The 26,259-nt window shown below is 43.6% G+C and overlaps 6 protein-coding genes across 8 annotated transcripts; 1 reads left to right on the plus strand and 5 right to left on the minus strand.

Annotated features, from left to right (window-relative positions):
- Positions 1-371: 371 nt before the first annotated feature.
- LOC102714136 (double-stranded RNA-binding protein 1-like) lies at positions 372-5,269 on the minus strand. Of its 2 annotated transcripts, none has more exons than XM_015837495.2 (6): positions 4,895-5,269; positions 2,630-2,877; positions 2,059-2,278; positions 1,600-1,755; positions 690-1,004; positions 372-601 (listed from the first exon to the last, which is right to left on the minus strand). In XM_015837495.2, the coding sequence occupies exons 1-5, from the start codon at positions 5,145-5,147 to the stop codon at positions 691-693; spliced, it is 1,191 nt and encodes a 396-aa protein (XP_015692981.1). In that variant the 5' UTR covers positions 5,148-5,269; the 3' UTR covers positions 372-601; position 690. The 2 variants fall into 2 exon arrangements, with proteins under 2 accessions (XP_015692981.1, XP_015692980.1); XM_015837494.2 differs by having other exon boundaries at positions 690-1,055.
- Positions 5,270-7,532: 2,263 nt separating this feature from the next.
- Positions 7,533-8,849, minus strand: LOC107303946 (LOB domain-containing protein 20-like). Its single transcript, XM_040520162.1, has 2 exons — positions 8,375-8,849; positions 7,533-8,103 (listed from the first exon to the last, which is right to left on the minus strand). The coding sequence occupies exons 1-2, from the start codon at positions 8,816-8,818 to the stop codon at positions 7,783-7,785; spliced, it is 765 nt and encodes a 254-aa protein (XP_040376096.1). The 5' UTR covers positions 8,819-8,849; the 3' UTR covers positions 7,533-7,782.
- A 570-nt stretch (positions 8,850-9,419) lies between these two features.
- Positions 9,420-12,305, minus strand: LOC102705130 (histone-lysine N-methyltransferase SUVR3). Its single transcript, XM_040520161.1, has 2 exons — positions 11,649-12,305; positions 9,420-10,193 (listed from the first exon to the last, which is right to left on the minus strand). The coding sequence occupies exons 1-2, from the start codon at positions 12,268-12,270 to the stop codon at positions 9,805-9,807; spliced, it is 1,011 nt and encodes a 336-aa protein (XP_040376095.1). The 5' UTR covers positions 12,271-12,305; the 3' UTR covers positions 9,420-9,804.
- A 1,271-nt stretch (positions 12,306-13,576) lies between these two features.
- LOC102714415 (transcription initiation factor IIF subunit beta) lies at positions 13,577-18,131 on the minus strand. 2 transcript variants are annotated; one of them, XM_006644718.3, is made up of 6 exons: positions 17,743-18,131; positions 16,672-16,780; positions 15,221-15,351; positions 15,050-15,124; positions 14,143-14,292; positions 13,577-14,012 (listed from the first exon to the last, which is right to left on the minus strand). In XM_006644718.3, exons 1-6 carry the CDS (start codon positions 17,968-17,970, stop codon positions 13,887-13,889), a joined length of 819 nt encoding a protein of 272 aa, XP_006644781.1. In that variant the 5' UTR covers positions 17,971-18,131; the 3' UTR covers positions 13,577-13,886. The 2 variants fall into 2 exon arrangements, with proteins under 2 accessions (XP_006644781.1, XP_006644780.1); XM_006644717.3 differs by having other exon boundaries at positions 14,143-14,295; positions 17,743-18,129.
- A 2,289-nt stretch (positions 18,132-20,420) lies between these two features.
- LOC102705401 (coenzyme Q-binding protein COQ10 homolog, mitochondrial) lies at positions 20,421-23,212 on the plus strand. The gene is made up of 4 exons (XM_006646314.3): positions 20,421-20,953; positions 21,054-21,249; positions 22,570-22,701; positions 22,767-23,212. Exons 1-4 carry the CDS (start codon positions 20,637-20,639, stop codon positions 22,887-22,889), a joined length of 768 nt encoding a protein of 255 aa, XP_006646377.2. The 5' UTR covers positions 20,421-20,636; the 3' UTR covers positions 22,890-23,212.
- A 764-nt stretch (positions 23,213-23,976) lies between these two features.
- On the minus strand, positions 23,977-25,957 carry LOC102705688 (beta-glucuronosyltransferase GlcAT14A). The gene is given in 6 exon segments (XM_040528222.1): positions 23,977-24,494; positions 24,579-24,762; positions 24,840-24,897; positions 24,899-25,444; positions 25,538-25,573; positions 25,953-25,957. Coding segments are annotated over 6 exon segments (1,347 nt in total).
- Positions 25,958-26,259: the final 302 nt, after the last annotated feature.

Here is a 26,259-nt window from a genome sequence, read left to right on the forward strand (position 1 = left end):
TACTAGCTAATAAAGTATAACACGTCTAACATGTGACATAGCTAAATGTGACCATGACCAGTCTCTAAGACTTAATTCTACACGCGATTAGAACACAACAAAATTCATGTAATTATTCTTCAAACCGGGACCGATTTATAAACTGGGGCCATTTCCCCTGGAAATTGGCTCTTAACTGGAGGCTGGCCATATATGCAGAATAGAGAACATGAAGATAATGACCTTTGGCATGCCTGGGAAGTCTGAGAGCCATACAGGCAACTCAGAGGAGCAAAAAAAGCGCGAAAAATTACAGGCTGGTTGAATATAATTGATAAGTCCAACGTTAAGTTTTCTAACTTATATTACGGTCAAGGATTCAAGAAGTTCAATTATGGTTGCTGCTGAGATAGCTGAGCAACTAATTAGCTAGATACGATAAAAGAGTTCATCCATCCAAAACATCGAAACAATAACTTCAGCTTGCAGCATGGACATGCACCATTTGCTTGCTGGCACTACAGTTAGGGTAAATTTAAACTTTGGCAGTAGGTAGAACGTCACAAAAGCACCGGCTCCAGTTCTTGTCTACTGAAATGTCCCCAAGAGGTAGTTTTACTGCCTGCATTTGGGAAGAGAACTTCATTAGCGGGGCAGATAACAGTAGGGAACAAGCTGAAAGTAGAGACAAATTGTGGAGTTCAGAATACCTTAATGGTTAAGGGTAGGTAGGCTGACTGCCACCCAAACATCATCACTGAAGGGAAGAACGGTCGCACCCTCCGGTAATACCAGGTCAGGACGGCGTGGGTAGACCTGGACTCGGTTAGTTAACAAGGAGCAGCCGCATCCGGTAGAACTGGCAGTCCTGATTGGGGTGAAGGGGGCCGAGTGGCCATCTTCCAACTGTGTGAGCTCTGGAGACGAGTCCATTACTTCAGCCACTGTGCTTGGCTCTGGAAAGGCTGGTTTTTCCTCTTTCAACTCACAAGGTTGGATATGTTCATCAGGACATTTTGTAGAATCTGATATAGGAAGGGGATTAGTGGATCCAGGGGAGTGATGATCATGACTCACTGCAAAGTAACCATACAGAAAAAGATAAGGCATAACCACAATGTTCCAAGAGTTTCATATGCGCAAACTGAAGAATACACGGTCACAGATTCACAGCCTGCCAAATGCATAAGTTAAATGATTTACAACTGTGTTTTGAGGCATGCAGTACTTATTAACTAATATCATGACCCCTTGCAGCAGAAATGCATGATGACTGGAGAAAGTCATCCAGGAATAAAGCAGGAGAAAGCAGCTCATCCAAATGGCACAATAAAGAATATGAGATGCATACACAATTTAATTCTAAAACCAAATAAAGTATAGTAGTACCTCCTAGACAAAGAGTATTCGTAATTTACTAAGTATGTAACACATGTTGAATACTTGTATTGAAATATCACATTCTTAAAACTGGATTCAGAAGAAGACCCATACTAGGCTAAGGTTCTCTGTTCCCATTTTTCCAAGTGCAGGTATAACATGACTAGAAGTGTATTGGAGATAAAGATAAATTCGTATAGTCTCTACAAAGTGGGGAAAGAAGGTAGCAAGAAAGCTCACTAGCACCACTCTCACTGTGCCTTGTTGCTGCTGATGCTTGGGGAACTGAAAAGGCAGGTTGTGCAATCTTGACCTGTTGTCCAGCAGATAAGTTCACTGTTCCTTGTTCCAAATGTGGCCCTGCTAGAACAGTGGAAGAAAGAAAATTTTTCCTTCCTAGAAGACACAAAAAAATTATTGTTACCAGACGATTCCAAGTATAGATGATCTTGAAGGTAAAGTCTGATATGATAGCTGATGTATTAGATCTGCCAGGTACCCAACACATACTAGAATACTAACTAGTACAGTGGTCAGATTTTCAAAATATTGAAATAATAATTGGCAGAGTCGAATTTCATTTAAGCAAATTTTAAAAATGGAAATATCAAACTAGTAAAGAAAACTACAATCCTAAACGTACTGGGAAAGTTTGCTCCTTATCTGAATATCATTATTTCAGTAGCTTAAATGACTTACTGTTTTCAAAATGTTGAAAAGCAACCTTAGCAGCATTCATCTCTGCTTGCTTCTTAGTATTTCCTGGTTCTCCCTCAAAACTTTCACCTTGAAATACCACAGTCGATTTGAAGATAGGTACCTGCATTGATCCATCTGAAGCTGTGTTGTAGGCAGGCAAGGAAATGCCATGTTTCTGAGCAACTTCTTGTAGAAGATTCTTGTATGATAATGGCTGGACCTATAAATTATAAAAGTGAATCAAATTAGTATACAAATTCATTGAGTACTGTTTTGTTACATACTAAAACATACCATTTGTTTGTGTATAAACCACTCAAGAAGTCAATCTTTCACTTTTAAAAATGCTTTCCCCTATGTTTACATTGTAATTAAGATAATCGGGTAGACCAAATCTCACTTTTTCAATATAAACCAGAACAAGTTAATGGTTTTGGTTTACTTTTTGCATTGCTCCTGGTATTCTCTAACTACCCTTTAAATAGGTGAAACATGAACCCCAAAGTCTGCTAATAATACAGAGATGTAGATGATTGGATTAGTAAATAGTCCATAATCAAAATAGACCAACCTGCACTTGCTCCGTTGAGCTTACTTCTTGAGGTAAGGACATCAGAGCAAGTTTTGCAGCAGCAGATTCAGCATCCTTAATTGTGTGATAGTATTCTGGACTTTCAAATGCTTTGCCATCTACAGTCACTACTGACTTGAACCGAGATGCATGAACTGGACCTTCCCGAATTGTTTGGTATGAAGGCAATGCTTTGGTCTTCTTCTGAGCATAAGTTTGCAGCTGACTTTTGTAAGAAGTTTGGTTTTCTACAATAGGAAAAGGTATTGAACATGAGAACTATAGCAAATAAAAAGATAAAAGGAATGGTTTTCTTACACCATGAAAGTGCATGGTGCTCAAAGACCCCGCAACTACAAATGCTACCTATTATATACTAAAGTAGTTCAAACATTCATTGGAATTGCTAAGAAAAAGAAAGATAAATACACTATAAAATTTCACAGAAAGACAAACATCTAACCCTTGATATTGTGGAGTGTCGATCATAGCTTAGACTAAAAGGGTCAGAGGATACTAATGCAAACCACAAGGGTCACTGAACCTTTGAGGCCATGACAGCCCACATACAGGCCCTGCACCTCCTTCCCCCCACACACATCACGCCCCAGTGCCCAATCCACATTCCACACGGCCCATAAGCACCAAGGCCTCCCTCCTAAATCTGCCGATTTTTTTTCAGAACAATAGAAACTATACGTTCAAAATAGTTTTAGCAATATCAACACATAATCACCAGGATACAACACACTCATGATTACTGCATGTACATCTTACCATGCGATGCTACTATAATAGTTTAGAATTGGTTATAGGCACACATGCATGTCTTTTAGAAATGATGATTTGTGCTACAATATATTGATGTGCATACTTGTTCATACATTTGTAATACCAGAAACATTTCAGTAATGTGCGACAAGACACAAGAAATAACGTAGTGTAATGTTCTATCGATCAAGAATAATGCAAATTATAGACAATTAACTGTGCATAAAATTGTATTCTTGATCTGTTATTGTACAGTCTAGTATGGATGCACGAGAAGGATGAGGACTATTGGCTAATTAAAATTTGAAATTCCTCACGGCACATCACATTAGCTAAATTGAAGTGTTATCCAATAATAGATCTAGTTTCTTTCTATTGTTTATTATTTTTACATCTAATTTAAGTGTTGTCTTATATTACAATAGTAGTAAATGAAAGACATCTTATACGTTATAAGAAAACAGTGCATCAAAACTCCCATGTCCCAAACATGATATATCATTTCACAAAAAAAACATGTGTAACAAAAAAAATTATAAAGGATTAGCTTAGGACATAACAATACCCTAACAATTCTAGAAGGAATCAAAGAATTTATACATTGCTGTCATGGCTCAAATCCTTTTCACAGCACAGCGTTGAACAAATAAGCTAGAGAATGCAGCTAATTAGGCATGCTAAAATTGGAAGTTGTTTCAAATATATACTGTTTTGGGGGAATTTTAGAAGTGCTATTTAAAAGTATTCAAATATACAATAACTAGTGGGATAAAATCTATACTACAAGTTCAAAACATGAAAACAAGAGCAACGGACAAAAAAAACTGCACCTATTATATACACAAATAAGCAGTAGATATTTCAGTTCTTTAGTGTAGATGAGTTCAAAGCATGCTCGGGTTTCCTTCCTAGTTTAGTAATACTAGTTAGAATCAACAAATATGCTCAGGAGCTTAAAAAAATGATCCAGCAAAAAAAGACAATCCTTTCTTTATGCCCTCACCAAACTTTTGCTACCTTCAGGAATCGACTAGCTATAAAAACTGAATATGTCAGACATCAGTTCGACATTAAGTGGAGTAGAGTAACTCTCCTTCAATGCCAAATCAAAGAATGGTGTGTGCCTGTGAGTACATCTACCGATATGAACGCTTTGTACTAGTGCTCCTGCTTTTTTTCAAGCCTGATAAGCAATTGAGCTTCCGTACGCTGTAATATTAGCTGTAAATCTGTGATGAATTCACCTATTCACATGTAAACGCTGCAATCGCCAGGAAACTAACTATGGGTTTGCCATTTCACACAGAAAACCCAGGATCGAAGGTAAAGAGTTTGCAATTAAGTGATTAACTCAAACTAAAAGCAACCACATTGCCCAAATCGTATTTTCCTACCACCCGAGGATCGATTCGTATAGGAACGAAGGATTCCACAGAAGAATCCAAGGAACGAAATATTTTTTTGGTACTCGATGGCACGGAAATTGCCACTCACCGGAGGCCTGAAGCGACGGCGGCGGCGGCGGCATCGGCAGGGAGGAGAGGTGGTCAAAGGCGGCCTTGGCGGCGATGTTGTGCGCCTCCTTGGCCGACCTTGCGGCGGCGTCCCCGGTGCTGAACTCCGCGCCGTTGACGGCGACGGTGGCGCCGAAGAGCGGGGCGTGGTCGGGGCCCGCGCGCCGGTGGGTGTACTCCGGCGGGGCCCACCGCCGCTGCATGCACAGCTCCTGCAGCCGCGACTTGTACATCCTCACGGCGATCAAAATCGGCCCTTCCTCTCTTCTCCTCCCTTCACTCTCCGAGACGCTGGAGCTCTCTCTTCCCGTAGGAATTTGATGGGGTGTTTTTCTGTTTCGCACGCTGCGTGGCTACTTCGTCTAGTCTCGCTCCCCTTCACGCCTACCGCCTTTCGTATAGCATGCTAAACATCTGCGGCCCCTGCATCTAATTTACAGAGGCGAAATACTTTACTCTATCGGTGTTGAAATATAAGCGTGTATGATAGTTGAATCTTATATTGAAATTATTTCAATGTCATATCATTTAATTTGTATTTGAAAATTTTCTCACGTTGTCCTCATCTACTATCACACCTCCATTTATTCTTCATTTATTAAGCGGTACTTTTCTTTTCTCAACCTTAATCTCTATTGTCTTTGTCCCTAAATATAATTATTTCTGTTATTTAAATCTCGTAGCATAATATAAACATTTCTAATACTATTCATAATAATACTTGTCTCATTAATCACTTTCCAATCAAAATTCTTCATATTTTACGCTTACATACCCTACCACACAAACCTATTTTTTATTTATTAAGGGACATTGTAGTATTTTCTTCTCAACTTCAATTATTGTTAAACAACCTAGAAATGCTTATATTTTTTGACGGAGGTAGTTTGTGAGAATAATTAGAAAAAATGTTATGGTTGGTTAAAAAGAGAATGCACATATCATTTCTAAAGTTGGACATGTGTTTAAGAAGACAATAAGAAATGATTGGAGAAATGTTATGATTGGTTGAGATGGTTAGGTAGTCGGAGAAAGTAGCTTTATTTTGGAACGAATGGTGGTCAATATAAATAATTTCCTTTTAGGACAAATGAAGTATATCTCAATTTTACTCTTTAAACCAAATTTTAATAATTAAGGATAAGAAGATCATCAACAAAATTATCAATCTAATTGCCAAAGCATCCGGTTGGTCAAATGCCTCTTCTCGCTTTCCAGTATTTGGCTACTGGGTCTTAGGCTTGCTCTTGTTTTGACCCAACACTTTCATCATTCTCGTCTCCCTAGCTATAGTGCCATCATCCGTCATTGTCTCGCTTGTGCTCCCTCGCATTGAGTCTACCTGTCAAAGGTAGCGAGTGGATGGACGGGTCGTGGACGAAGAAGGTCACTGACAGTGTTGTGGATAATAAAGTCAAGGTTGGAGGGGGTGTAGAGGCTGACACTCTATGGAGATAGAAACTATCAAGGCTAAGACTCGGCAAGTGAAAGATTCATGAACAACAGTGCTGGAGGAGCTAGGCATTGATGGCCACTTGAAAGCGTGGTGCAATGAGCCCGTCAGAGTTGAGGTTGATGGGACCAACCATGGCCACTCGATCTCAAGCTCAAGCTTAGCTCTTCCTGATGTTCCATCCCTAATCTCAAGCTCGGTACTTGCCTCCTCACCACCGAGCCAAGGAGTGCCGCCATCCCATTGCCCCCTTCTCGACGTTGAAGTGAGCCCTACTATTAGAACAGAGAGTATGAGTACATGGGCTTAGATGAAAAATATGGAGATGAATCTTTTTGGGTAGCTATCCAAATGTAAAAATAGAGAGCAAAATTTGAAAATATTGTTGGACATACTCTAAGGCCCCCACCCCAACCAACGAGATATTATCGGCAACGTTCACAAACACAATACTAGATCTGAAACCTTTATGAGCAATGTCTTTAGATTTTTCAAAAACCGTTGATAGAATGACAAAAAAAATGAAATATGAATAATTTTTGTTAAAAGTGTGATTTAGTTTTTTTGTAATTAAAACAACCGGCTTATTTTAATTGTTTGGCCTCTAACCGGTTTCGACTGCATAAACCCTAGCAATAGATCAAATCTCAAACTTCCATCCCAATCCAATGGCTATAGAAGTTTCTCATTGAAAGTCAGTCCCTCTCCTTCTCTTCCTCTCTTGTTTCGATAGTCACCATATTGACGTCTAGGGCCACCATTGCCTTGAAGCTTGTGGCCATAGCATAGGTGTCCATCGGGCAACGGTTGGACATCCCGTAAAAGCACATTCTGTCTCAGATATAGATGGCCAAATGGGTCATTCAGCTTGGCATGGCTCAACCTACATGCTAGGCCAGGCCGTGCCCGCTCACAAACTGCAACAATGGCCTAGTCACGGTCCAATAAAACTTGGGTCGTGTCGGCTCGGCCCGAAGGCACAATGACCCATCATGCTATTTCACTAAATAAGTCTGTTTTTTCTCCCTCATCTCTTCAGGTCATGTCTTATGTAGCTAGAATGATACCTCTGTCTAACTGTAAGGATCGACGGTGCATTTTCCTACGGCTGTATTGCACATGCTCGAATGGAAAAGAATAGGGTGAGGAGCTGGGCCCATTCATGAGCCCAAAATTTCGGCCCGAATCACAAATCTGGTCGTTCTGAAGCCATCCCACATCGAGAATTGGTCAGTACTTTGCATCTTCCCCGGTGGTTTCATAATTTTACATGGAGGGATTGATCAGGTTAGAATACACTTATTCATGATTGATGATCCTGTGAAATTTTCAAATCGCACAAGAAGGTTGAACTTAAACAGTGCATATATTAGTCATAGAGACCTGATCATGCAATTGCACTTGCACACGTAATTTTACAGTTGCCGTTGTCCTACACTGTCCGAGAAGAGATTCATGTCTTGGTGGCTTTCGTCTTCCTCCCGCTGCAGTGGCTGCGAGAGCTGGAGAGGTTCTATGCCCCTCAGCGCGGCGGGCTCCGCGTCCATGAAATCCACCGCCTGCGGAAGTTCGTCGTAGTTCACCACCACCTGGTTCGGCGTATATGCAGCGGAGCACGCCGGCTGCAGCACGACGAAGTGCTGCGGCGTGTCGGGGTGCGCGCTCGCGGCGAAGGCCAGCCGCAGGTTGAAGAGCTGAGACTCCAGGACGGAGAGCTGGCCTTGGAGGAGAGATACCTGCCGTTGCGTGTACATGTACGTAGACAAGTAGTTCCGATCAGAAGAACAGAATTTGTCACGGTAATTAGCATTTCTGGATTGTTTGGTATGGATACATATAGATGTTGCATCGATTTGTGGCTGGAATTTGTTCTTGTTTTATGGCAAGCAGAGGATCAGGCTGTGAATTCTGTGTGTAGTTGCTGTCCCAGTTTCAAACAGACCGTGCGCGCGCGGGGCGCGGGGGGGGGGGGGGGGGGGGGGGGGGAGGAGGAGGTGTGATGACCACCTGGTGCTGGAGCGCGAGGATGGTGCCGACGCTGCCGTAGACCGGGTCGGCGATGCGCGCCTGGGCCTCGTAGCAGACCGTGCGCGCCGCGTCGCGGCGCAGCGAGGCGGGCACCCGTGACAGCAGCTTCGCCACGTTGCTGGCGCCGAAAACCCTGTGCACGGCGGCGAACTCCGCCGCGCCGCGCTCCCTCCCTCGCCCTACCCCTACCCCTACTCCGACTCCGACCCCGGTGCCGCCACCGCCCCCGCCGAAGTGCGGCGCGAACACGCACCCGGGGACGCACCGGCGGCGCAGGAACTTGCACGCCCCGCACGGCGCCCCGGGCCCCGCCGAGGACGCTTCTTCCTCCGCTTGCAGGCCCGCGCCGCTGGCTGGCCGCCCCACGGCCGCGCCCCGGCGCTTGCTGCCCGGTGCGGGTGCGGGTGGCTGCGCTGCATGCATGTGTGCGTGTGCGCGCCCCCGAGCCCGCGCCCGCGCGAGGGTGAGCAAAGGCGGGTTGGCGAGATCGAGAGGTTTTTAAAAGTGGGGGGCCGCGCGTGGCGCCCACGCCGCTCGCGGCCACAGAGCGTGGCGAGGGCATTGGCCTGTTAGCTAGGCACGCAAGATTTATGAGGGCCATGTCGCGCGGAGGGCGCTGCTCATGCTGGGGTGGGGTGCTGGGCGTGCGGATCTCACGGGAAGAGGGAAGAGAGGGAGGGGTGTTAGCTCGGGAGTCGTTTATGCCATTGGCAAAGGGGAGCTGCAGCTGCCATGTACGGGAAAGCTTTAAGCTCAGGCACCAACCATCATTTTTTTTTTATTCTTCAGTCGTGTGCTAGCTCGAATGGAACATCGTACAAAGCAAAATAAAGCAGAAGTTAACACACACGCCCGAGTCGGAAGTCAGATAACCATGTAGATCACAGGGAGTCTTAAGGTTCTTGCATTACACCTGCAGCTCCTTTTACCGAAGTGGTGAGCAACCATAGGTTGCACAGAAGAAACTCACACTAGGAAAAAGCGGAAACGGAAGTCCGGTTTGGCTAACTAAGGATTGCGACTACACAAGGTTGTTTCTTGTTGAACTCACCACACTCTATAGGAGCCTTCTTTGTCAAAGGATCCGTGAGCCGAAGCACGAAATGCATTTCCAACTGCCGGCAAGAATTGCATTAGGATTTAAGAACGGATACCAAAGAATTGTCTAGCTTTGCTAGCTTGCCGTACACATTGTGCTATGAGCCAAGACATTTTTCTCTCACAAGTGTCAGATATAAGGTACAGAGACCGGACATGAAACGGCCGAGGCAGCATGCTGAATTTTTGAAGCGAGGCACCACCGCACGGTCCGCACCAGTCATCCCTCATCAGGTGCCGGTAGAACTACTGACGCCAATATTCTTGTAAAGGCAGTAAAACATCAAGGATTACAGATGACGAACATTCGCTCATGTTTCTTCCGAAGGAAGTACACCAGAACAACACAAACTTCCGCAGAAGCACGGCAAGCCCTTAGGCCTAACTCTAGCATCACCATAACTGAAGGTGAGCTCTTCTCCTTCGTTGATATCTCTGGCAGCAAAAAAGCAGAGCCTTGGGAGCAATGAACCTGAGCTCCTAACTAAGACGGGATGCAAGTTCCCTCCATCACATGAATGATTGATAAAACGAGCCGCATTTCCCACTTTTGTTGCATCAATGTTAACTCTTAGGCATGCTTTCCCAGAAGGAAGATGTTCCCGTATGACAATGAGTGCAGGAGAAAGCTTACCGACAGAGGCAAGCTCATCATATAGCCTCTGCCGCTTCCTTGCTTCTTCTGTTGTCAAAAGCTCACCTATAACCAGACATAGGCAGGGTAATCAAAGTAAGTTACAATTACTTGGCTATTGATTGCCAACAAAGTCAAATACTCAACTATGAAATGATACGCTGGCTATTCAGAATGTAATGATGACCAAATATATAGTCACCATGCTCCTGTTATAGGCCTACAACGGCCAAACATAAGTACAACACTACAACCAAAACAACAAAACAACTTCTAGCGCAGATTTTCCCTACCCAACATGAATTCAAAAGCTAGTAAAGCACATGACACTTTAATCCTAATACAACCTAATAAATACTGATGGAAAGCATGAAAAAGCCAATGGCACCCGCTATTTAGAATCTAGCAAGGTGGTAAAGATGATGATTGATGAGCGGTCACATGAATCTTCAGTGACCCAGGGTGGTTGATTTCTGGCTATAACTTTCCCAACAACAAGGAACACATAATGACAAAAGAGTTCCAAAATCCTCGTGGGCTTCTTGTAAATTAGGACTTTGCTGGTGCGTACCTGAACTAATGTGTCCCGATAAACCAGAGATTGATATTTCTTAGTCTAAATATATAACACTAATTCTGTCTACCGATACCTATTTCCAACCACATCTTACACCCAAAATGCATGTTTCTTTAAGATCTATTATGCCTGACTGCAAATGCTCTTGACATGAATTCCCAGGTATATTAACAAGAGCTTTCCCTCTAAGCAATAGGGGCATAGGGCTAAAATGGGATGTTAAAAGTACGTTAGTTGTCAAAAGTAGTGGAATATGCGCTTATACCCATATGAGAAAAAAGAGCCTGCACTCTATGCAACTACCCCCTCGGATTCATATTATAGGTCACTTTAGGTTTGTCATAGGTCAATACTCTTCAAGTTTGACCAAGTTGATAGGGAAATGTAGCAACATTTTCGACACAAAATAAATATGCTAAACAAATATAGTCAATGGTGAAAACTAATTTGGTGTTGTCGATGTTAGCACATTTTTTTCTATAAACATTGTCAAACTTGAAAGGTTTTACTTAGAACAAACTCAAAGTGACTTATGATATGAGACGGAAGAGAGTAGTAATTATTAAGTCGTGTCATTTTCTTAATCAGTTAAATGATCTAATGGAAACCAACACAAAAACATGACCAGCTAAAACACAAGTAAAGAGGCTTATAGCAGTACTGTGCCATGACGAGAGTAAAGCCGCATAGGAATGTAGCCATCTCCCAGACAATTCCTTGTTTTCCTGTAGGGTCATTTCTAATACATATCGAATGATGAACTCAATCTGCAACCGCGGAATCACAACCACTACATAAAACAAATTAGAAAATAAGCATTCGTTTTCGTCATCCAGGTGCAATAACAACGGAAATTTAACAACCTAGCACTAAATTTCGATGAATTTCACATATCATTGTGGTCATGAAACTCAGATGGAGTTAAAGAGACAAGAGTTCATTACCAGCATACTCGCAAACGAACCGCCCGTGGCGAAGAACCTCGGCGGCGTGCAGTCCCCAACCCTTCTTCCGGTGGCGCATGACGCGCAGCCGCACCGTGATGCCGCGCTGGGTCCGCCGGTTCCCGCACGACGGCCCGCACGGGCACCCCTCGCCGCACTCCCTGAGGCTCCCCATCCCCATCCCAACCTCCGCCTCCGAGCCGACCGTCTGGGCCTCCGGGTCAGCGCACGGGCACCGAGCGCCGCCGCACGCCCCCTGTGGACACGCGCACCCGGCCGACGGGAAGCCGCCTAGGTCGGAGGGAGGCCATGTCGGGCCTAGCGGACGTTCCCACGTGCGGCCCCACGGTTGGGCGCGGGGTGAGGCGGCGGACGGGGTGAGGGAGAAGGGGGTGTAGAGGAAGTAGGCGTAGGGCTTGCAGTCGACGAGGTTGTCGAAGGGGATGGGGAGAGGCTCCAGTCCGTGTGCCGCGTCGGCGGCGCGGCCGGCTGTGACCGCGGAAGCGGCGGCACGCAGGGCGCGGCAGGCGGAAGCCGCGGCTGCGAGGTCCTCTGTCGGCAGCCATGGCAGGACCAGCTCCGCCAACTCGCCGACGGCGCCGCGCGTTGCTGGGTTTCTCATATGAGCAATTTGGTAAGAGTAATGCTCGTACACGGTAATCTTGACGATATTTGAGAGACACCACTAAAATTTAAGCAGATGTCATTTCTAGCCATTCAACTTTATCCAGAAAAAAACTGTTTATTTTTTTTTGGAAAAAACGGTTCACAGTTTGAAAAACAAGCACGGCCACAATGCTAACTAACTTTGATATATGATCTGCAGTATTAATATTAGAAGCAGTGATGTACAGAACCTAAACCTGATATATTTGGCAATCATGTAAACAAGCACCAGGGTTCTTAATTTCGATAGCAGATAAAAAATACTCATGAGTTATATGTCCTTACTTTTCTAAAAGAAAATACCTTGATAAACCAACAAAGATGGAATTTTTTTTTTTGGACTTAAAGAAAAACAAGTGGCGTGTAGTTCCGATCCAGTTCAGGTCAAAATCTAGACTTGTTTATGGTTTTATGTAAACCCTAATGAGCATCTATATACAAATTGAGTGACTTATTGATGTTGACAACCGTTATGGTATATTCATTGAAGACACCATAAATACATTAGACATAAATGATGAAGAAGAAAATAGAAAAGGCAAAAGAGTCTAATCAAATTTGATTCCATAAACAACCTGAAAGAGAAGTCCTAGATGATCTATAAAGGCAACTAGGCAAGCCCCAAAAATTTACTGGAGATTGATAAGAGACAAGTCACCGGCATAGACGGCAAAGACGAAGGAGAAAGGGACACGGCTAGTAGTAAGGCATGTCTTTTTCTTAGAAACCAGTGTATTTTATCATCATTTCTACCTTCCTGATTATCTTGGTTCACGAATCAATGTCTTATCCTTCTAATACCTATTGTCAACCACTTCACGGTATGCACAAATCAAGGAGTCTAGTCCTTCCAATACCTCTGGTCTTCCTAATATTTTTTTATAAGCTAAAATTTAAATTTTTTAATATTTAATTTTAGGATTCTTTTATTGTAGTTTATTTTTCAGCATTGGCTTTTATAATCACGTATGTAAAAGTTTTATTATCAAATTATTTTATGTTCGTAAATATACCGGTTGGTTTTTTTCTAAAAAAAAAGAAAAGATGACCCCCTTGGTTCTAATCATACATCATTTATCAAAAGTTTGACAATACCAAAGTTTTCCCAGATTTTGGCAAATGTTGACAATATCCATTTATACAAGAAGCTTGAATTTCAACAGATGTTTTGGCATTAACAAAGGTTTCCCAGCTTGAATTGCTAAGTACCAACAGCCACGGGAAAGACAGATGCGAACAAGACTATGGGCTCAATAGGTCAATGTGTTTAATTGATCATGAGAATCATCTTTATTAGTTTTGCCAAGAAAAACCAATACTAATATACACACAAATTTTCTACATTCTATCGGAGCCGGGCATCTCGATCCGAACTCTGAGTTTGACATATGGAAGCCAGTAACACCACAATGGCATAATGTATCGCTTAATGCGTACAAAATATGTTTCTCAAGAAACAAACGAAGTATCTAGGATCTCCTTGCACGCAGCAAGTAACGAAGTTTGTCGGTCGGAGTCCACATTGGTCAAGGACAGACTTAAGTAGACCAAAGACCAAAGCAAGATAAAACTTCAAGAAGCGGTAGCATCAGCGTCCTCTGTAGATTTCTTGTATTCAGGCTTGAGTTCATGTGTCCCTTGATTTGGACCCCTTTTGTTGTAGAAACACAGGTCGTTCAGTATCTCCTTCAAGAATTGCTGCACAGAAACAAGCCGGGAGATTGGAGAAGATGGCTTTGATATCAAATCATGTTATACAAGTGGGTGTCAACATTTCTTAACAAATGCTCCCCCTCAGCAAAATTACAGTATCGCGAGGAAACATTACCTCTGGTTGATCAGTTTCTTGCATAAGATTCTTAAGTGACCAATTCGGCTGCCTCTCAAAAAGCTTGAATAAAATATTTTCCAGTTCCCTGCGATCCCTTCTCGTTCTTTTCATGTCTGATGGTTTTACTGGTAGTGGTTTCTTCTCCTTCTGCTGAATAATACAGACATGCAAGAGATTAGACCCTTCATTATCCATATTGACAAAAGAAAGATTTTTTTTTACAAAAAACTCCCTTCGTCCTTTTATACAAGGGATCATATTGTTTGAAATCTGTCCAACAATGTGAGGGATTTCACACTACTACTTATCCCATCAATCACATCCCATATAAACTTCTCTCCATTTTACTCCTAACCAGCCTCCACACCCTATATTGATGAGGGGCAACATAGTCTTTTTTGCTATCCTTAATTTGTCCAAAACAACCTACAATCCCTTATATAAAAGGATATAGGGAGTATAGAGTTAAGATGTTTGTGCCAAAAGAGGTGATAGTTGAGGGGAAAAGAAACTATACTATGTTAACAGGATCCGATAAACTACCAATATAGGAAAAAGAGACATTCTAAGCCTTGCCATTGACAAGTGAGAGATTTCTACAAATTGTCATTGATGGATGTGAGTTCTAAAAAATGCCATTACACAAGTGTATCTCTCCCCCTTTTGCCATTGCCATCAATTAATCATTAGTTCACACTATGCAAAAAAGTCAATTTTACCCTTACACCTCTAAGGGTAAAATGGGCATTTTGCATGGGTTAGTGGATCCGCTAATGGTGATCGCAAAAAAGGGAAAGACACTTGCGCGATGGCATTCCATAGAACTCGCATTTTGTAGAAGCAATGACTTGTCAATGGCAAAACTATTCTTTCTAGGAAAAATAAATATTGAGAAAGATACTACTTTTGGACCAGACGACATCAGACCAACCAAGCCAGGCAACGGCCTCATGCTCATTCCATTGTCATTCACAAGTACCTAAAAATAGACAATAGTAATAAGTGAATCAGTACAACAATACTTTATGAAATAGACCAACAAGGCATATAGAAATATCAAAAGAAAAACTCCCACCATCAACTTTCTGTTTTTAATCATAGACTTTTCAGTCCTCTCACGGCATAACTTCCCATAGTTCGCAAGATTATCACTGTGCGGTTCCATGTCAAACTTGTGCCCAACTTTCCCTTCACATGCAAGCTTTCCTGAAACGAGGAAAGGAGTAATGATTAGTTGATTGGAATAAGTTAATACTATATTTTTCAGATAACAGAGTAAACAGTTTGTTATCCTCAAGTGATGAGGAATTCTGTCAACACAAAACCTCCCTGATCCAAATATGAATCTCAGAAGCATAGTTCTCGTAAGCCCGGTTTAGCATGTGTAGTATGAGAGATTACCACAATGACTTCAAAATACAGCATAATAAAATGCCATTAAGACTTGACAAGGTATATAACACCCAAAAAAAACTGAATGAGAAAATTGTTGTTGCCCTTAACCTTCTTCCATGTAACAGAATTCACGAAGCTAAGACCGAAGAGTGAATCAACCCACATAAGGAATATTCAACATAGCATGATCCTGTGCCAACCAATCTTTATGCAATCCCCTATGTAATGTGTGCACATAGCGTATGAAGTTCCAACATAAATTTGTGTGACTTAAGAATGAAACATCAATAGTGTGCCCTAATGAGAATTTCAGATAATACACAAACTTAAAGAAAAAAGATAGTTTCTTCATATGTCGAGAGGATCCAATTTCAATAGTGTATTAGGACAAAAAAAAAAGGTGATTTGTATTAGGAAAATATTGATTACGTGATTTCAATCTCATCAACGCTCAACAATAACCAATATGTACGACAGTAAAATCAACCTGATCTAAAGCAATTGCCCCCACATAATAGTGACATCAGAAGGTCAGAACTCTATGGCTCTACAACTATATGACCTCCCCACTGGATCCTGCATGAGTTAGGTGAATTAAAGTCTAGAAAAGTAGGAATGCAAATTACATTTTACAAATTCCCAGATGATATTCTAAAAACAGGCAATATGTATCTGTTGCTCACCACCTAGTAGTGGTCACATGACCAAAACAATCCAATTATGCAGCCTAATCAGCAACTATACCCTCTGATTTTTAATGTTTGACGCCGTTGACTTTTAGAGACCATTCATCTTATTCTGAATTGTTAAGTCATGTTTAAGATTTCTATAATGATAAAACAAATCATAACAAAATAAATAATAATTACACTTTTATTTTAAATAAGACGAATGATCAAACATAAATCCAAAAGTCAAATGCATCAAATATAAAAACCAGGGGGAGTATGTAGTTACGGGTGGTTTACCCATTCCTTCTATATTTCTTACTAATACGTCTTAGTATAATATTTGAACGCTGTTCCAAATCTGTATTACCAACAGTAAGAATATGCTAGCTATAAAGTATCACACAGAAAAGGAGAAATACATGTAAGCACCGTAAAGAAAGAGAAAGACTGACATTCTTACCCTGGTTGGATTCAGAAAAAACACACATTGGCACAAAATCCTTGAACATGTTCAAAGAGTAACTCTTTGGTGTATTTCCATTGCCTTTTTGAGCCATCTCCATCTTGAACTGTTATTTCACTAACACCATATAAGAAACAAGTACCGGGGTATGTACAAGTACAGAAGCCATCAATCCACATCTACAGTTATATAAGAATACTGAAAATACAAATCCAAGACAGTAGCTTCTGCTGTTAAGGTATGCAAACATCTAAACGCCAAGGATGCAATAAAGCTGTAATCCTAACTATGCTGAAACATAATGTGGCATTTGAAGTTAATTAGAGTTACTTTGTAAAAATCTTGAGATTCATTTAGTTCCAATGGCTCAAACAGTGGTTTGTTCCTGCTCCAAATTGCATTGGGCTTTCTACCAGAAACAACCACAAGAATTGTAGTCGTCATTTATCAAAGCGATGCATTCTGCATCAGCAAGCGTACAATGTACACCAAGGGTCACGACTCACAAGTGAATGGTTATAATTGCTTGAGTTCACAAATGTTAAGCTGCAATAAGACTATTTAGCCACCATGGCCAGGGAAGCACACGATATAATAAACCAATGATGAGGTAATGTAGACTGAAGGAAACAGTCTAGTGTTAGCGTTTGAAGACACAAATTAAAAGTACTGATTCTTCGGCCTGGATTTGGACTTCAACATGTGGCAAATTATGATTAAATTGTGAAATCCAACAAGCAGTCCACACCGATTACTCAGCCTGGCTTTGGATTTCAACATGTGGCAATTTATGATTAAATTGTGAAATCCAGCAAGACTTCCACGGAATCTGATCAAAAGTCAAAGTTCCACATCAAACATGTCCCCAATCCAAATCAATCCGCCACCCCCAAGCCCTAAGCCCCTAAGCATTGCAATAGCCTAAAAATCTAAAGATGAAAGAATGGAAAACGAAACCATCCTCCGCACGAACGGATCGATCAGCCCAACACCAACACACGCAGAACAGGAGCGGACAGCGTGGCCGGGACCGGGGAGGGAGGGAGGGAAGCAGGATTAACGGCTTGCCTGGAGCTGCTGCTCCTCGGAGCGGAGCGGATCGAGGGAGACGATGACCTTGGCAACAACGGGATTAGGGTTCGGGTTGGCGCCAGCGGCGGCGTCCGAAGAGGAGGAGGAGGAGGCCGCAGCGGTGGCGGCCTCCTGCCAGGCGCGGGAGACGACGGTCGGGCACTTCATGAGCCACACGGATCGGTCGGCCCGGGCCGTCTCCAGGCTCTTCGCCTCCTCGGCCATCGCCGTGGACGTGGGGCGACTCCTCCCGCTTCGCCGGCTCCGCGAGAGAGGGGATCGATCGAGCTCGGGATGGGTTCGGCAAAGGAAGAACGAAAGAGGCGGCGAGATTGCGAGTAGTGTTGGAGCTTGTTGGAGCAATTAGCTGAACTAACGAGGATCACTGCACCATTAATAAAAGGTGATGAATGATGGGGAATTGGGGATTTAGACCGAGACAGCAAAAAAAATGGTCACGCGGATGGTTTGGGCCGCGGCATGTTGGTCATTCATTGGCACCAAAACCAACTGATTTGCGAGCCGTAAGCCCGTAAATGATAAGTGGGCTGCTCTGTGGAAACATGTTGGCACTGCAGTTCAAAATTTAGAGTTTCTCTCGACTGCAACTTTAACCATTCATAACTTTTAATAATTTGTATTTATAGCTCTGAAAAATAAACTAAAAAATTAGAAACTGATTTTAGGAGATATTTCAGATGTTTAGAAGCTAACTACCAAACAACTACTTATTAGAATCTAAGACTCTCTAAGTAGACGCTATATTTGAGCCAATTTAGACCCGTGAGGTGTGAGGATATGTTCGTTGAGAAAATAATTAACGTCTAAACAGGACGTACATAATTGTGTAGATATACGTAGGAAACATACTCTGATGATCTGGAAAATACTGTATCGGCCGCTAGATCAAACCCAAAAGATCAGGTGTTCTCCCAATCACTCTTTATGTGGGTCTCTGTTGCCTCTCCTATTTATCCCTCTATATATATGTCCTGCGTCTGCTCTCGCGTCTCTATTTCTCTCCCTATCTTATACTCTCTCCTCCTTTTAACTCAATATAAAAAGTGCCGCAGCATGTTTATATAATTAATAATAAATTATAGTGGTCTACAGACAAAACAAACGGTTTTAAAGAAATTATTTGATTTTTTATATTTAGAAAGAAGATGGACGACTTAACTTTCAAGTGTTAATATATGAAATACAGGATCTGTTTTTTAAAAGAAAAATCAGACACCCTAGGTAGGATTACCCAAATGGTCAATTGGAATAAATACCCATAAATTTAAGCCAGTCCAAAGTTGAGTTGGGGTCGATGATTCAATTACCATATCACGTATTTATTTCTTTGCACACTAGAATTTGATGGTGTTTTTAAAATTGTTTTCCTTTATCATCCATGTCATGTTGAAATCATTGTGTAAATTTATCACGATCATACCTTTTTTAAAAGTTCCTTCGTGGATTTTGGCGCAACTCTACAGACACGATTATGTTTGTGATCTGGTTGGCATCACATATTCCATTATATTGTATAGACCAAACAAATTTAACTGGAGGTGCATTTTGTTTTCTAGTTACCTCCAAGACGAAGAGAAAATTTCGTGCATCATAACCTGGTTTAGCCATCGATAGAATTCATTTGGAAAACCAATAAGGAAGGTTTGTTTACCGTGAAATCAATGTATAAGTTATTGTTGTCCTTAGGTGTAATACCCAGGAAGTTCTTCATTTAGAAACTAAGAATTCCGTTAAAAATTAAGGTATTTCTATGGTATTAAAAAAATAAGTGATTCTAACGAAAGATAACCTAGCTAAAAGAAAATGGAAGGGTAGGCTACTTTGTAGCTTCTGTAACTCTAAAAGTCGATACAACACCTCTTCGTTAATGGTATAATAGCTATATATGGTTGGAGTATGATATACCTTACATTTGGAATTAGACAATATTTCTTACATGTTTGGAAATTGGTTGAATGGTTTTGATCCTAAATTGGGTTGTGTGGCTCTCTAGGAATGATATGGTCTTCAATGGCTACAATCATGCATCTTTTTTGCATGTAATATTCAGAGAACGCATTGGGCAAGACTTTAGTTTTGCTTCTTAAAGAAGACATGATAGAGAAAGTTCAAGCCATATGTAGACTTTTAGAGAAACGAGTCATATAGTTTTACGCTACTTATGGATGGAATTTTAGAAGGCGAATTAAAGCGTAGCCTTGCATTCTTCCTTAATTAATGGTTAAACTTTCTTTTTTTCCACGTAACGGGACGAGTCTTACGTACTCGTAACTGTGATTTTGGTTTGGCTGTGTACACCCTGACAAGGTGTAGAGACCGGATTTAATATAATCTATTATCTTAAAAAAAATCAACAGTTTAGCTCTCTCTGCCCTCTCATGTTATAGAGTCAAAACTCTTGCGCTTATAAATCTAAACTAAACTGGCTTTATAATCCTTCCACTTTCGGAGTACAGTAGCAAAACACAAGGAAGTCAAAGCTCGCTCGGAACTCGACTCGGTCTCGGGACGTGTCAAATTAGCTGCGCTATTAGAGTTGAGCCCGCCCACGCGTCGCAGGCTCCCAGCAGCATATGATACTCGTGCCGCGGTTAGCGGGTCGTCCTGCTGCTCCGTCTCTTCCTGGTCGCGCTAGATCGTAGGCACCAACCGCGCCAGCCCGCCCGAGCCCGACCGCCCACCCCCAAGTTCCCGGTTGCCTCGCCTCCGCAGCCGAAGCTCCATTCCCCCACGCCTCTTTCCTCCCCACACAGCCTTCTCCGCGGACGCCGCCAGCCCGAGCGGCGCCTCTGCTCGCCGGCGGCCCGCCCGAATCTAGGGTTTTCACCGGCGCGGCGGCGGGGAGAAGGGTCGGGGGCGGGGGGGGCGCGATGCTGCCGTGCGCGAGGTCGCTCGTGCTGCGCAGGAGGGCGGGGATGGCCCTGCTGCGGCGCGGCTGCGCGGAGAGCGGGCTGCGCGGGAAGCGGGAGGAGGCCGCCAATGCCAGGCGCGCGGGCACGCTGGCCGGGCTCGGCGGCCGCGGGCCGCTCGGACGGTGGGCCGATCCGACGGGGCCGCCGCGCGGGGAGGCGGAGCGGACGGGTGGGGTGTGGCGCGCGGGCACGCAGGCGAGGTCGTTCCTCGGCTGCGGCGACGGGGAGGAGGGGAGCGTGCTCTCAAAGGTATACGAGGAGAAGCGCGTCATGGGGTACGGTGGATTGGACCTGCTGCTTTACAGTTTTTCTTGCTCTCTGATGGTCTTCAAGTCGAAATTTTTGGTGGTGATTTTGTTGCATTGGTGGGCGTAGGTACTCGCCGGAGCAGATGTTCGCTGTGGTTGCTGCGGTAGACCTCTACGAGGATTTTGTGCCGTGGTGTCAGAGGTCTAGGATTATCAGGCGACATGAAAACGGTTCCTTTGATGCTGAACTCGAAATTGGATTCAAGTTCCTTGTCGAGAGTTATGTTTCTCATGTGGAGATGAAGAAGCCAAAATATATCAAGGTGAGAACTTCATAATGGAACTATCACCTTACCTTATTGGTTCTATGACATACCATGATACAAGCATGCCTAGAATAAGAAAATGGTTCCGAAAGTGTCAGATTAATTCTTGAAGCAACACTATTTAAGTTCCGTTACATCCTCTACATGAGTTATGTGATTTCTGCACACTTATCTGCAAAGCCACTACCATTGTGTGGTTTACTTTTCTTAGTCGATCATAGGATTATCCGCGATCTTTGAAAGTTTGAAACATGCATAGGTTCTGCTATCGATGATGCACCTTCATTTTTTTCTCAATGTGACCATGTGGCCCAAATTTTTTTTCAACTTGTCAGATATGATGTTACCTGTGGCCCTGTGCTGACTTAGTGAACAACCATTTACTTGCTTGCAATGTTGATTATAAACTTAGGATCTCTGAAACACAAAGTAACAGTTGCATTACTTAATTCAAGAAGATATACTAAAATATTTGGTTGGATCAACCCAGTCAGAAAGTCATATTTTGATTTATTTTGCCTGCTTTCTGAATAGTTGGTTCTAGTGCTAACACGAGCTGCAGTTGTCAATAGCAAATTGGCAAGCTAGTTTATCTGAGATCATCCTTAAACCAAACACCAGATTGTCTGCATTGTGGAACCGTCACACGCTGCTGTTTTCTTGCATAGATTCACCTGTCTCTTTAAATACTGGCATGAATAAAATCTTCTTATGACGTGGGACTAATGTGATTCTAGCTGAATGAATCTGGAAACCTTATAAAATTTTGACTTGCAACAATTTATAGATTCGATGCATGGGTGAGTGTGTGTATGCACACATGATTTCACTGTACCGTTTCTCAATCTAGGTCATATTTTTTATATACATATTGTTACGATCTAAAAGCCAAGGTTGGAAAATAAACTTAGGTGAAAAAGGCCCAAAATCAACTCCAAATATAAGGTTGAAAATTCAAATTTTGGCTTATAAGCACAAGAAAAAGCGAAAAGTTGGGAATTAATCTTTTATTTTAACTAGGATAGGATACTCATACTCTTTTATATAACTCCAATCTAGATGATTTCATGAAGACCGCGTTGATTAGGAAAAAATGTACTTATGGTGCAACTATGTATAAGTGCGTAGTATAGTAATCTCTCAAATTTATTGTCCTTTCTGCTTAAAGCTTCTGCTGCACATTGTGTTTTATTTGTATTGAATAAGTGGTGAAGTGGCATATAATTTACCATCCATCACTCACTTCCACCTTTCAACATATTTCCATGTTTGAGTAGATGCATTGGTTTACTTCTGACTGGTATTACTCCATTGCAGACGACAGCATCTGAAAGTGGACTTTTTGATCATTTGATAAATGTTTGGGAGTTCAAGCCTGGTCCTGTTCCTGGAACATGTGACCTTTACTTCTTGGTTGATTTTAAGTTTCAGTCACCACTATATCGTCAGGTATGCACATGAAGCGCATTCATACTGTGATTTCTCAGTTCTTAGTCTGAAACTTTTCATTTCAGGTTGCATCCATGTTCTTCAAGGAAGTTGTTTCCCGGCTAGTGAGTTCACTTAGTGATCGTTGTTATAGAATTTACGGGCCTCCTGTTCCTGTGCTGGAAAATACTTACGGACAAGGAAGATAGACAAAAGATAATCCAATTTTGAAGTATGTACGCTCCATGAATACCTGAATCGGCAAATCTTCATAGATGAGTCTGCTTTGCCTTTGCTTTTGATGTCACTGTACCCTTAGGGTACCATTAGGCAAGAGGACTCGAACGAAATCAGCCAGAATTTTCACTTCTTGGCTATTTCTGGTTTTTTTTTTCATGTACGACTAAACGATTTCATGTGTAACAACAAAAGGCTTCCTAAATACACGATTGTTTTACCCAGTCAACGAAGCGATCATGTCTTCTTTGCTTTAAATGTATGACATATTTATCCATAATTTTCGTCCTCGTTCTAACTTTTGCTGACTTAACACACTATGACCATCGAGTGTAGCAATCTCTCCAGATTGCTTTCAGCTGCGAAGTCTCACAGCAAGGTGTTTCTGTATATTTTCACTAATTCTTCAACTCAATGCCATACATTCTGTGTCCAATCCAATATCCTTTGGATCCTGTTGTACATTTGGATTGATAAATAAGATGCAGCAGCCAGGCAGCGATTTTTTTTATTAAATACACCTTTTTATATTTATTTTTAGAACAAACCATTTCAAAAACTTATTCCAACATCTACCCTACTTAATGTCATATTGCTGGCATGGCAATATAACATCACGTGTCATAATATAATGGTGTTGCAGTGTTTTTGACGTGGCAAACCCTTGCAACTCTAGTCCTAGGCCGCGATCGTATGGCTTAACTTACCCCGGCGCGAAAAACGTAGCACTAAATTAATACATGATTAATTAATTATTAAAAAATATAAAATAGATTAATATGATTTTTCTAAATAACTTTCGGATAGCGTGCGCGCGAAAAACGATGGTGATAAATTAACTTGGAGGGACTGACGCGGCACTATTGGTGTGGCAAGACATGTGTGTTTTAGAAATAAGTTTAGAAGGTTTTATTTTTAAATAATTAAAATGGTGTATTTAATATAAAAAATCCCGGGCAGCTTGCCTGAAATAAAGAAGTAATTTTGGGGCACTGGTGTGCACAACAGCGCAGGCTGTTCTGCTGCAGCCTAATTGTTGCAGTGGTGAGTGGTGACCGGTCACACGGTCCGGCCCCCGACGATGTCAGCCATCAAGGTCGCGAGCCTCCGTCCCATGGCGCCGTGCCTGACCACATCAATGTCACCTCCAACCGAGCACTCCTCGCCTGCTGCCTCCTCGCCGTCTCCCTCGCACCACTCGCCCGGCGTGACGCCGTCGAGCGGGCGCCCCAGCACCTCCTCGTCTACCCTCTGCAGCAGCGCCTCGTCGTCGTCGCTGAATGTCCCGGCGAAGGCCGCACCACTGCCGACGATCGCGTCGTACCGCAACGGCGGCTGCTGGCCTGCGTCTTGCGCCACCGCCGTGTACCCGCCGCCGTCCCGCGCCACCGTGTGCCGGAGGCTGTGGTTGACGGTGCTGTTCCTGAACCGGCCGGAGTTGGCTATGACCGTCTGGAAGTAGAACTCCATGGGGCTCAGGGAGTTGCTGAAGTACAGCAGCAGCGTCCTCGGGAGGTTGTCCGGCGCCAGCACGCAGTACTCGATGAAGTCCCGGCTCAGGATCGGCCATGGGGCGCCTGTGCATGTTTCAGCGGTAAATCGTTACCCATCCGTCATCCGTATGAGAAATGGGGGGTCGTGGATTCATGACGGAAGCCTACCTTTGAAGAGCTCGAACGCGTCGGGCTTTGCTCGTTGCCCCGACGAGAACGAGATCTCGGCGTTGGTGCTCTGCTGCAGATTCTGGTCGACAACGACGGCCTATGCCTGTGCGCCGTCGGAATCCGCCCTATGGTCGATGAAGTTGAGCCCCCTCGGTACGGAGGAGAAGGCGTAGAGGAGATCTGCACCAACACAATCAACACGCCCCCGTGTTGGAGAAGAAGGCAAACGATAACGCGACAGCGTCGAGCGAGCTTTCCGTCCGGCGTGACGAGTGGGTAGTCCGAGGCGCCGAGCGTGACGAGCCAGTCCCAGTGGAAGCAGGACGGCGGCGCCGCGGAGTACCGCGGCGACGGCGGACGCGCCGCGGCCGTCGACGGGGTCGCCCTTGCCGACGACGTGCACGTTCCCGTACTCGAGGAACGCCCGCTCCGACCGGGCGTACCCCGCCAGCCTCGTCCGCTCGTACGCCCCCGCGCCGGCGTCCAGGTGCAGCAGGTACCGGTTCCTCGGGTGATACACGGCCTTGAGCAGCCGCGTCATCCGGACGCTGTCCCCGTGCCCGCCGGAGATGTAGTAAGCCAGCACCGGAGGGTACCGCGGCCCCCGCTTCGGCACGGCCGCCGCCGCCGCCTCGACGACGACGTCCGTGCCGTCGTCGTACTCGTACGCCGGCGCGCCGAGGAGGAATGAGCTCGACGCGTACCCGAGGATCAGCAGGCTAGTCGTGACGACGGCCAGCGACGCGAGCGCGGCCGACGGCGAGCACGTCTGCAGGAGCCAGGAACCGTGCGGCATTGTGCACCACCACGTCGGGATCCTCAGCCGCGCGCGTGCCGGAAAGATGCATGAGCCGGCGCGTATACTATAACGTCACACCTCAATAGGTATCTCCCAGTCCCGATCGATCGTAAATGTCAACTCCTCAAGAGATCCCAAACTGGCAGATGAAACTAACCGGGAATCAGAGTTCGTGGAGGCGCAGACATAAGCCCTGACGCAATGATGAACGGAATCGTGGAACCAAACAACTAATAGTGTTTACTGATATAAACCGTGCAAGACAGAATGGGTAGGATACCAACCAGACGAGATTTTTTTGTTTTGTTTTTGTTGTTGGAACGCTACGCGCGAGGCGTGCATATGGAGGCCATCGATTAGTGCAGGAGACGTGGTTCCATTCCGAGGAGGCGAAGCCGGCAAATCGGGGGAGGAAATGATATAGAAAAAAAAAAAAGGAGCGGAGGATACGGAAGCGACCGACCGGCGGCGGGCTGCGAAGCTGGCGAACATTGGAATCGTGTGCTTGTGCAGATGGTCAGGTGGATCGACGCCGACGCTGCTAAACTTCGTTCGCTCCACCGGGCGGCTACCGCATACGCCGATACGCGATGAACGGTCCAAACCAGAGTAGCTGCTACGCAGTCGCATCAGTCAAACACATATTGATGTCTTATTTTGTTTAAGCAAAGATACGTCCGATCTGTTAATACATGCTCCCTCCGATTTTTTTTAACACATTTGACTCTTTATCTATGTTTAATCCTTTATTTTATTAAAAAAAATATAATTATTGAGTATTCAAAAATTTGTATAATTATTTACTATTATATTATGATTTGGATTATTACTACAGTAACTTTTAAATATGATATATAATTTTGTATATTGGATAAAATT

Source organism: Oryza brachyantha, chromosome 1, assembly GCF_000231095.2.
Source record: "Oryza brachyantha chromosome 1, ObraRS2, whole genome shotgun sequence".
Classification (NCBI taxonomy): domain Eukaryota; kingdom Viridiplantae; phylum Streptophyta; class Magnoliopsida; order Poales; family Poaceae; genus Oryza; species Oryza brachyantha.

Bases quoted from the DNA above. Each gene is read 5' to 3' on its own strand.
- LOC107303946 (XM_040520162.1), bottom strand. From the start codon at position 8,818: ATGCATGCAGCGCAGCCACCCGCACCCGCACCGGGCAGCAAGCGCCGG. The intron at 8,104-8,374 runs GTGGTCATCACA...ACGCAACGGCAG, and splicing joins TCCTCGCGCTCCAGCACCAG to GTATCTCTCCTCCAAGGCCA.
- LOC102714415 (XM_006644717.3), bottom strand. From the start codon at position 17,970: ATGGCCGAGGAGGCGAAGAGCCTGGAGACGGCCCGGGCCGACCGATCC. The intron at 14,296-15,049 runs GTAGTATCTTTC...TGTATTATTCAG, and splicing joins TGATGTCGTCTGGTCCAAAA to CAGAAGGAGAAGAAACCACT. The intron at 14,013-14,142 runs GTAATGTTTCCT...GTTTCTGTGCAG, and splicing joins AAGAAACTGATCAACCAGAG to CAATTCTTGAAGGAGATACT.
- LOC102705130 (XM_040520161.1), bottom strand. From the start codon at position 12,270: ATGAGAAACCCAGCAACGCGCGGCGCCGTCGGCGAGTTGGCGGAGCTG. The intron at 10,194-11,648 runs GTAATGAACTCT...GTCTGGTTATAG, and splicing joins GTTCGTTTGCGAGTATGCTG to GTGAGCTTTTGACAACAGAA.
- LOC102705401 (XM_006646314.3), top strand. From the start codon at position 20,637: ATGCTGCCGTGCGCGAGGTCGCTCGTGCTGCGCAGGAGGGCGGGGATG. The intron at 21,250-22,569 runs GTGAGAACTTCA...ACTCCATTGCAG, and splicing joins AGAAGCCAAAATATATCAAG to ACGACAGCATCTGAAAGTGG. The intron at 22,702-22,766 runs GTATGCACATGA...TTTTCATTTCAG, and splicing joins AGTCACCACTATATCGTCAG to GTTGCATCCATGTTCTTCAA.
- LOC102714136 (XM_015837494.2), bottom strand. From the start codon at position 5,147: ATGTACAAGTCGCGGCTGCAGGAGCTGTGCATGCAGCGGCGGTGGGCC. The intron at 2,878-4,894 runs GTGAGTGGCAAT...TTCCTATTGTAG, and splicing joins GCCGTCGCTTCAGGCCTCCG to AAAACCAAACTTCTTACAAA. The intron at 1,056-1,599 runs GTGAGCTTTCTT...GTTACTTTGCAG, and splicing joins GCACAGTGAGAGTGGTGCTA to TGAGTCATGATCATCACTCC.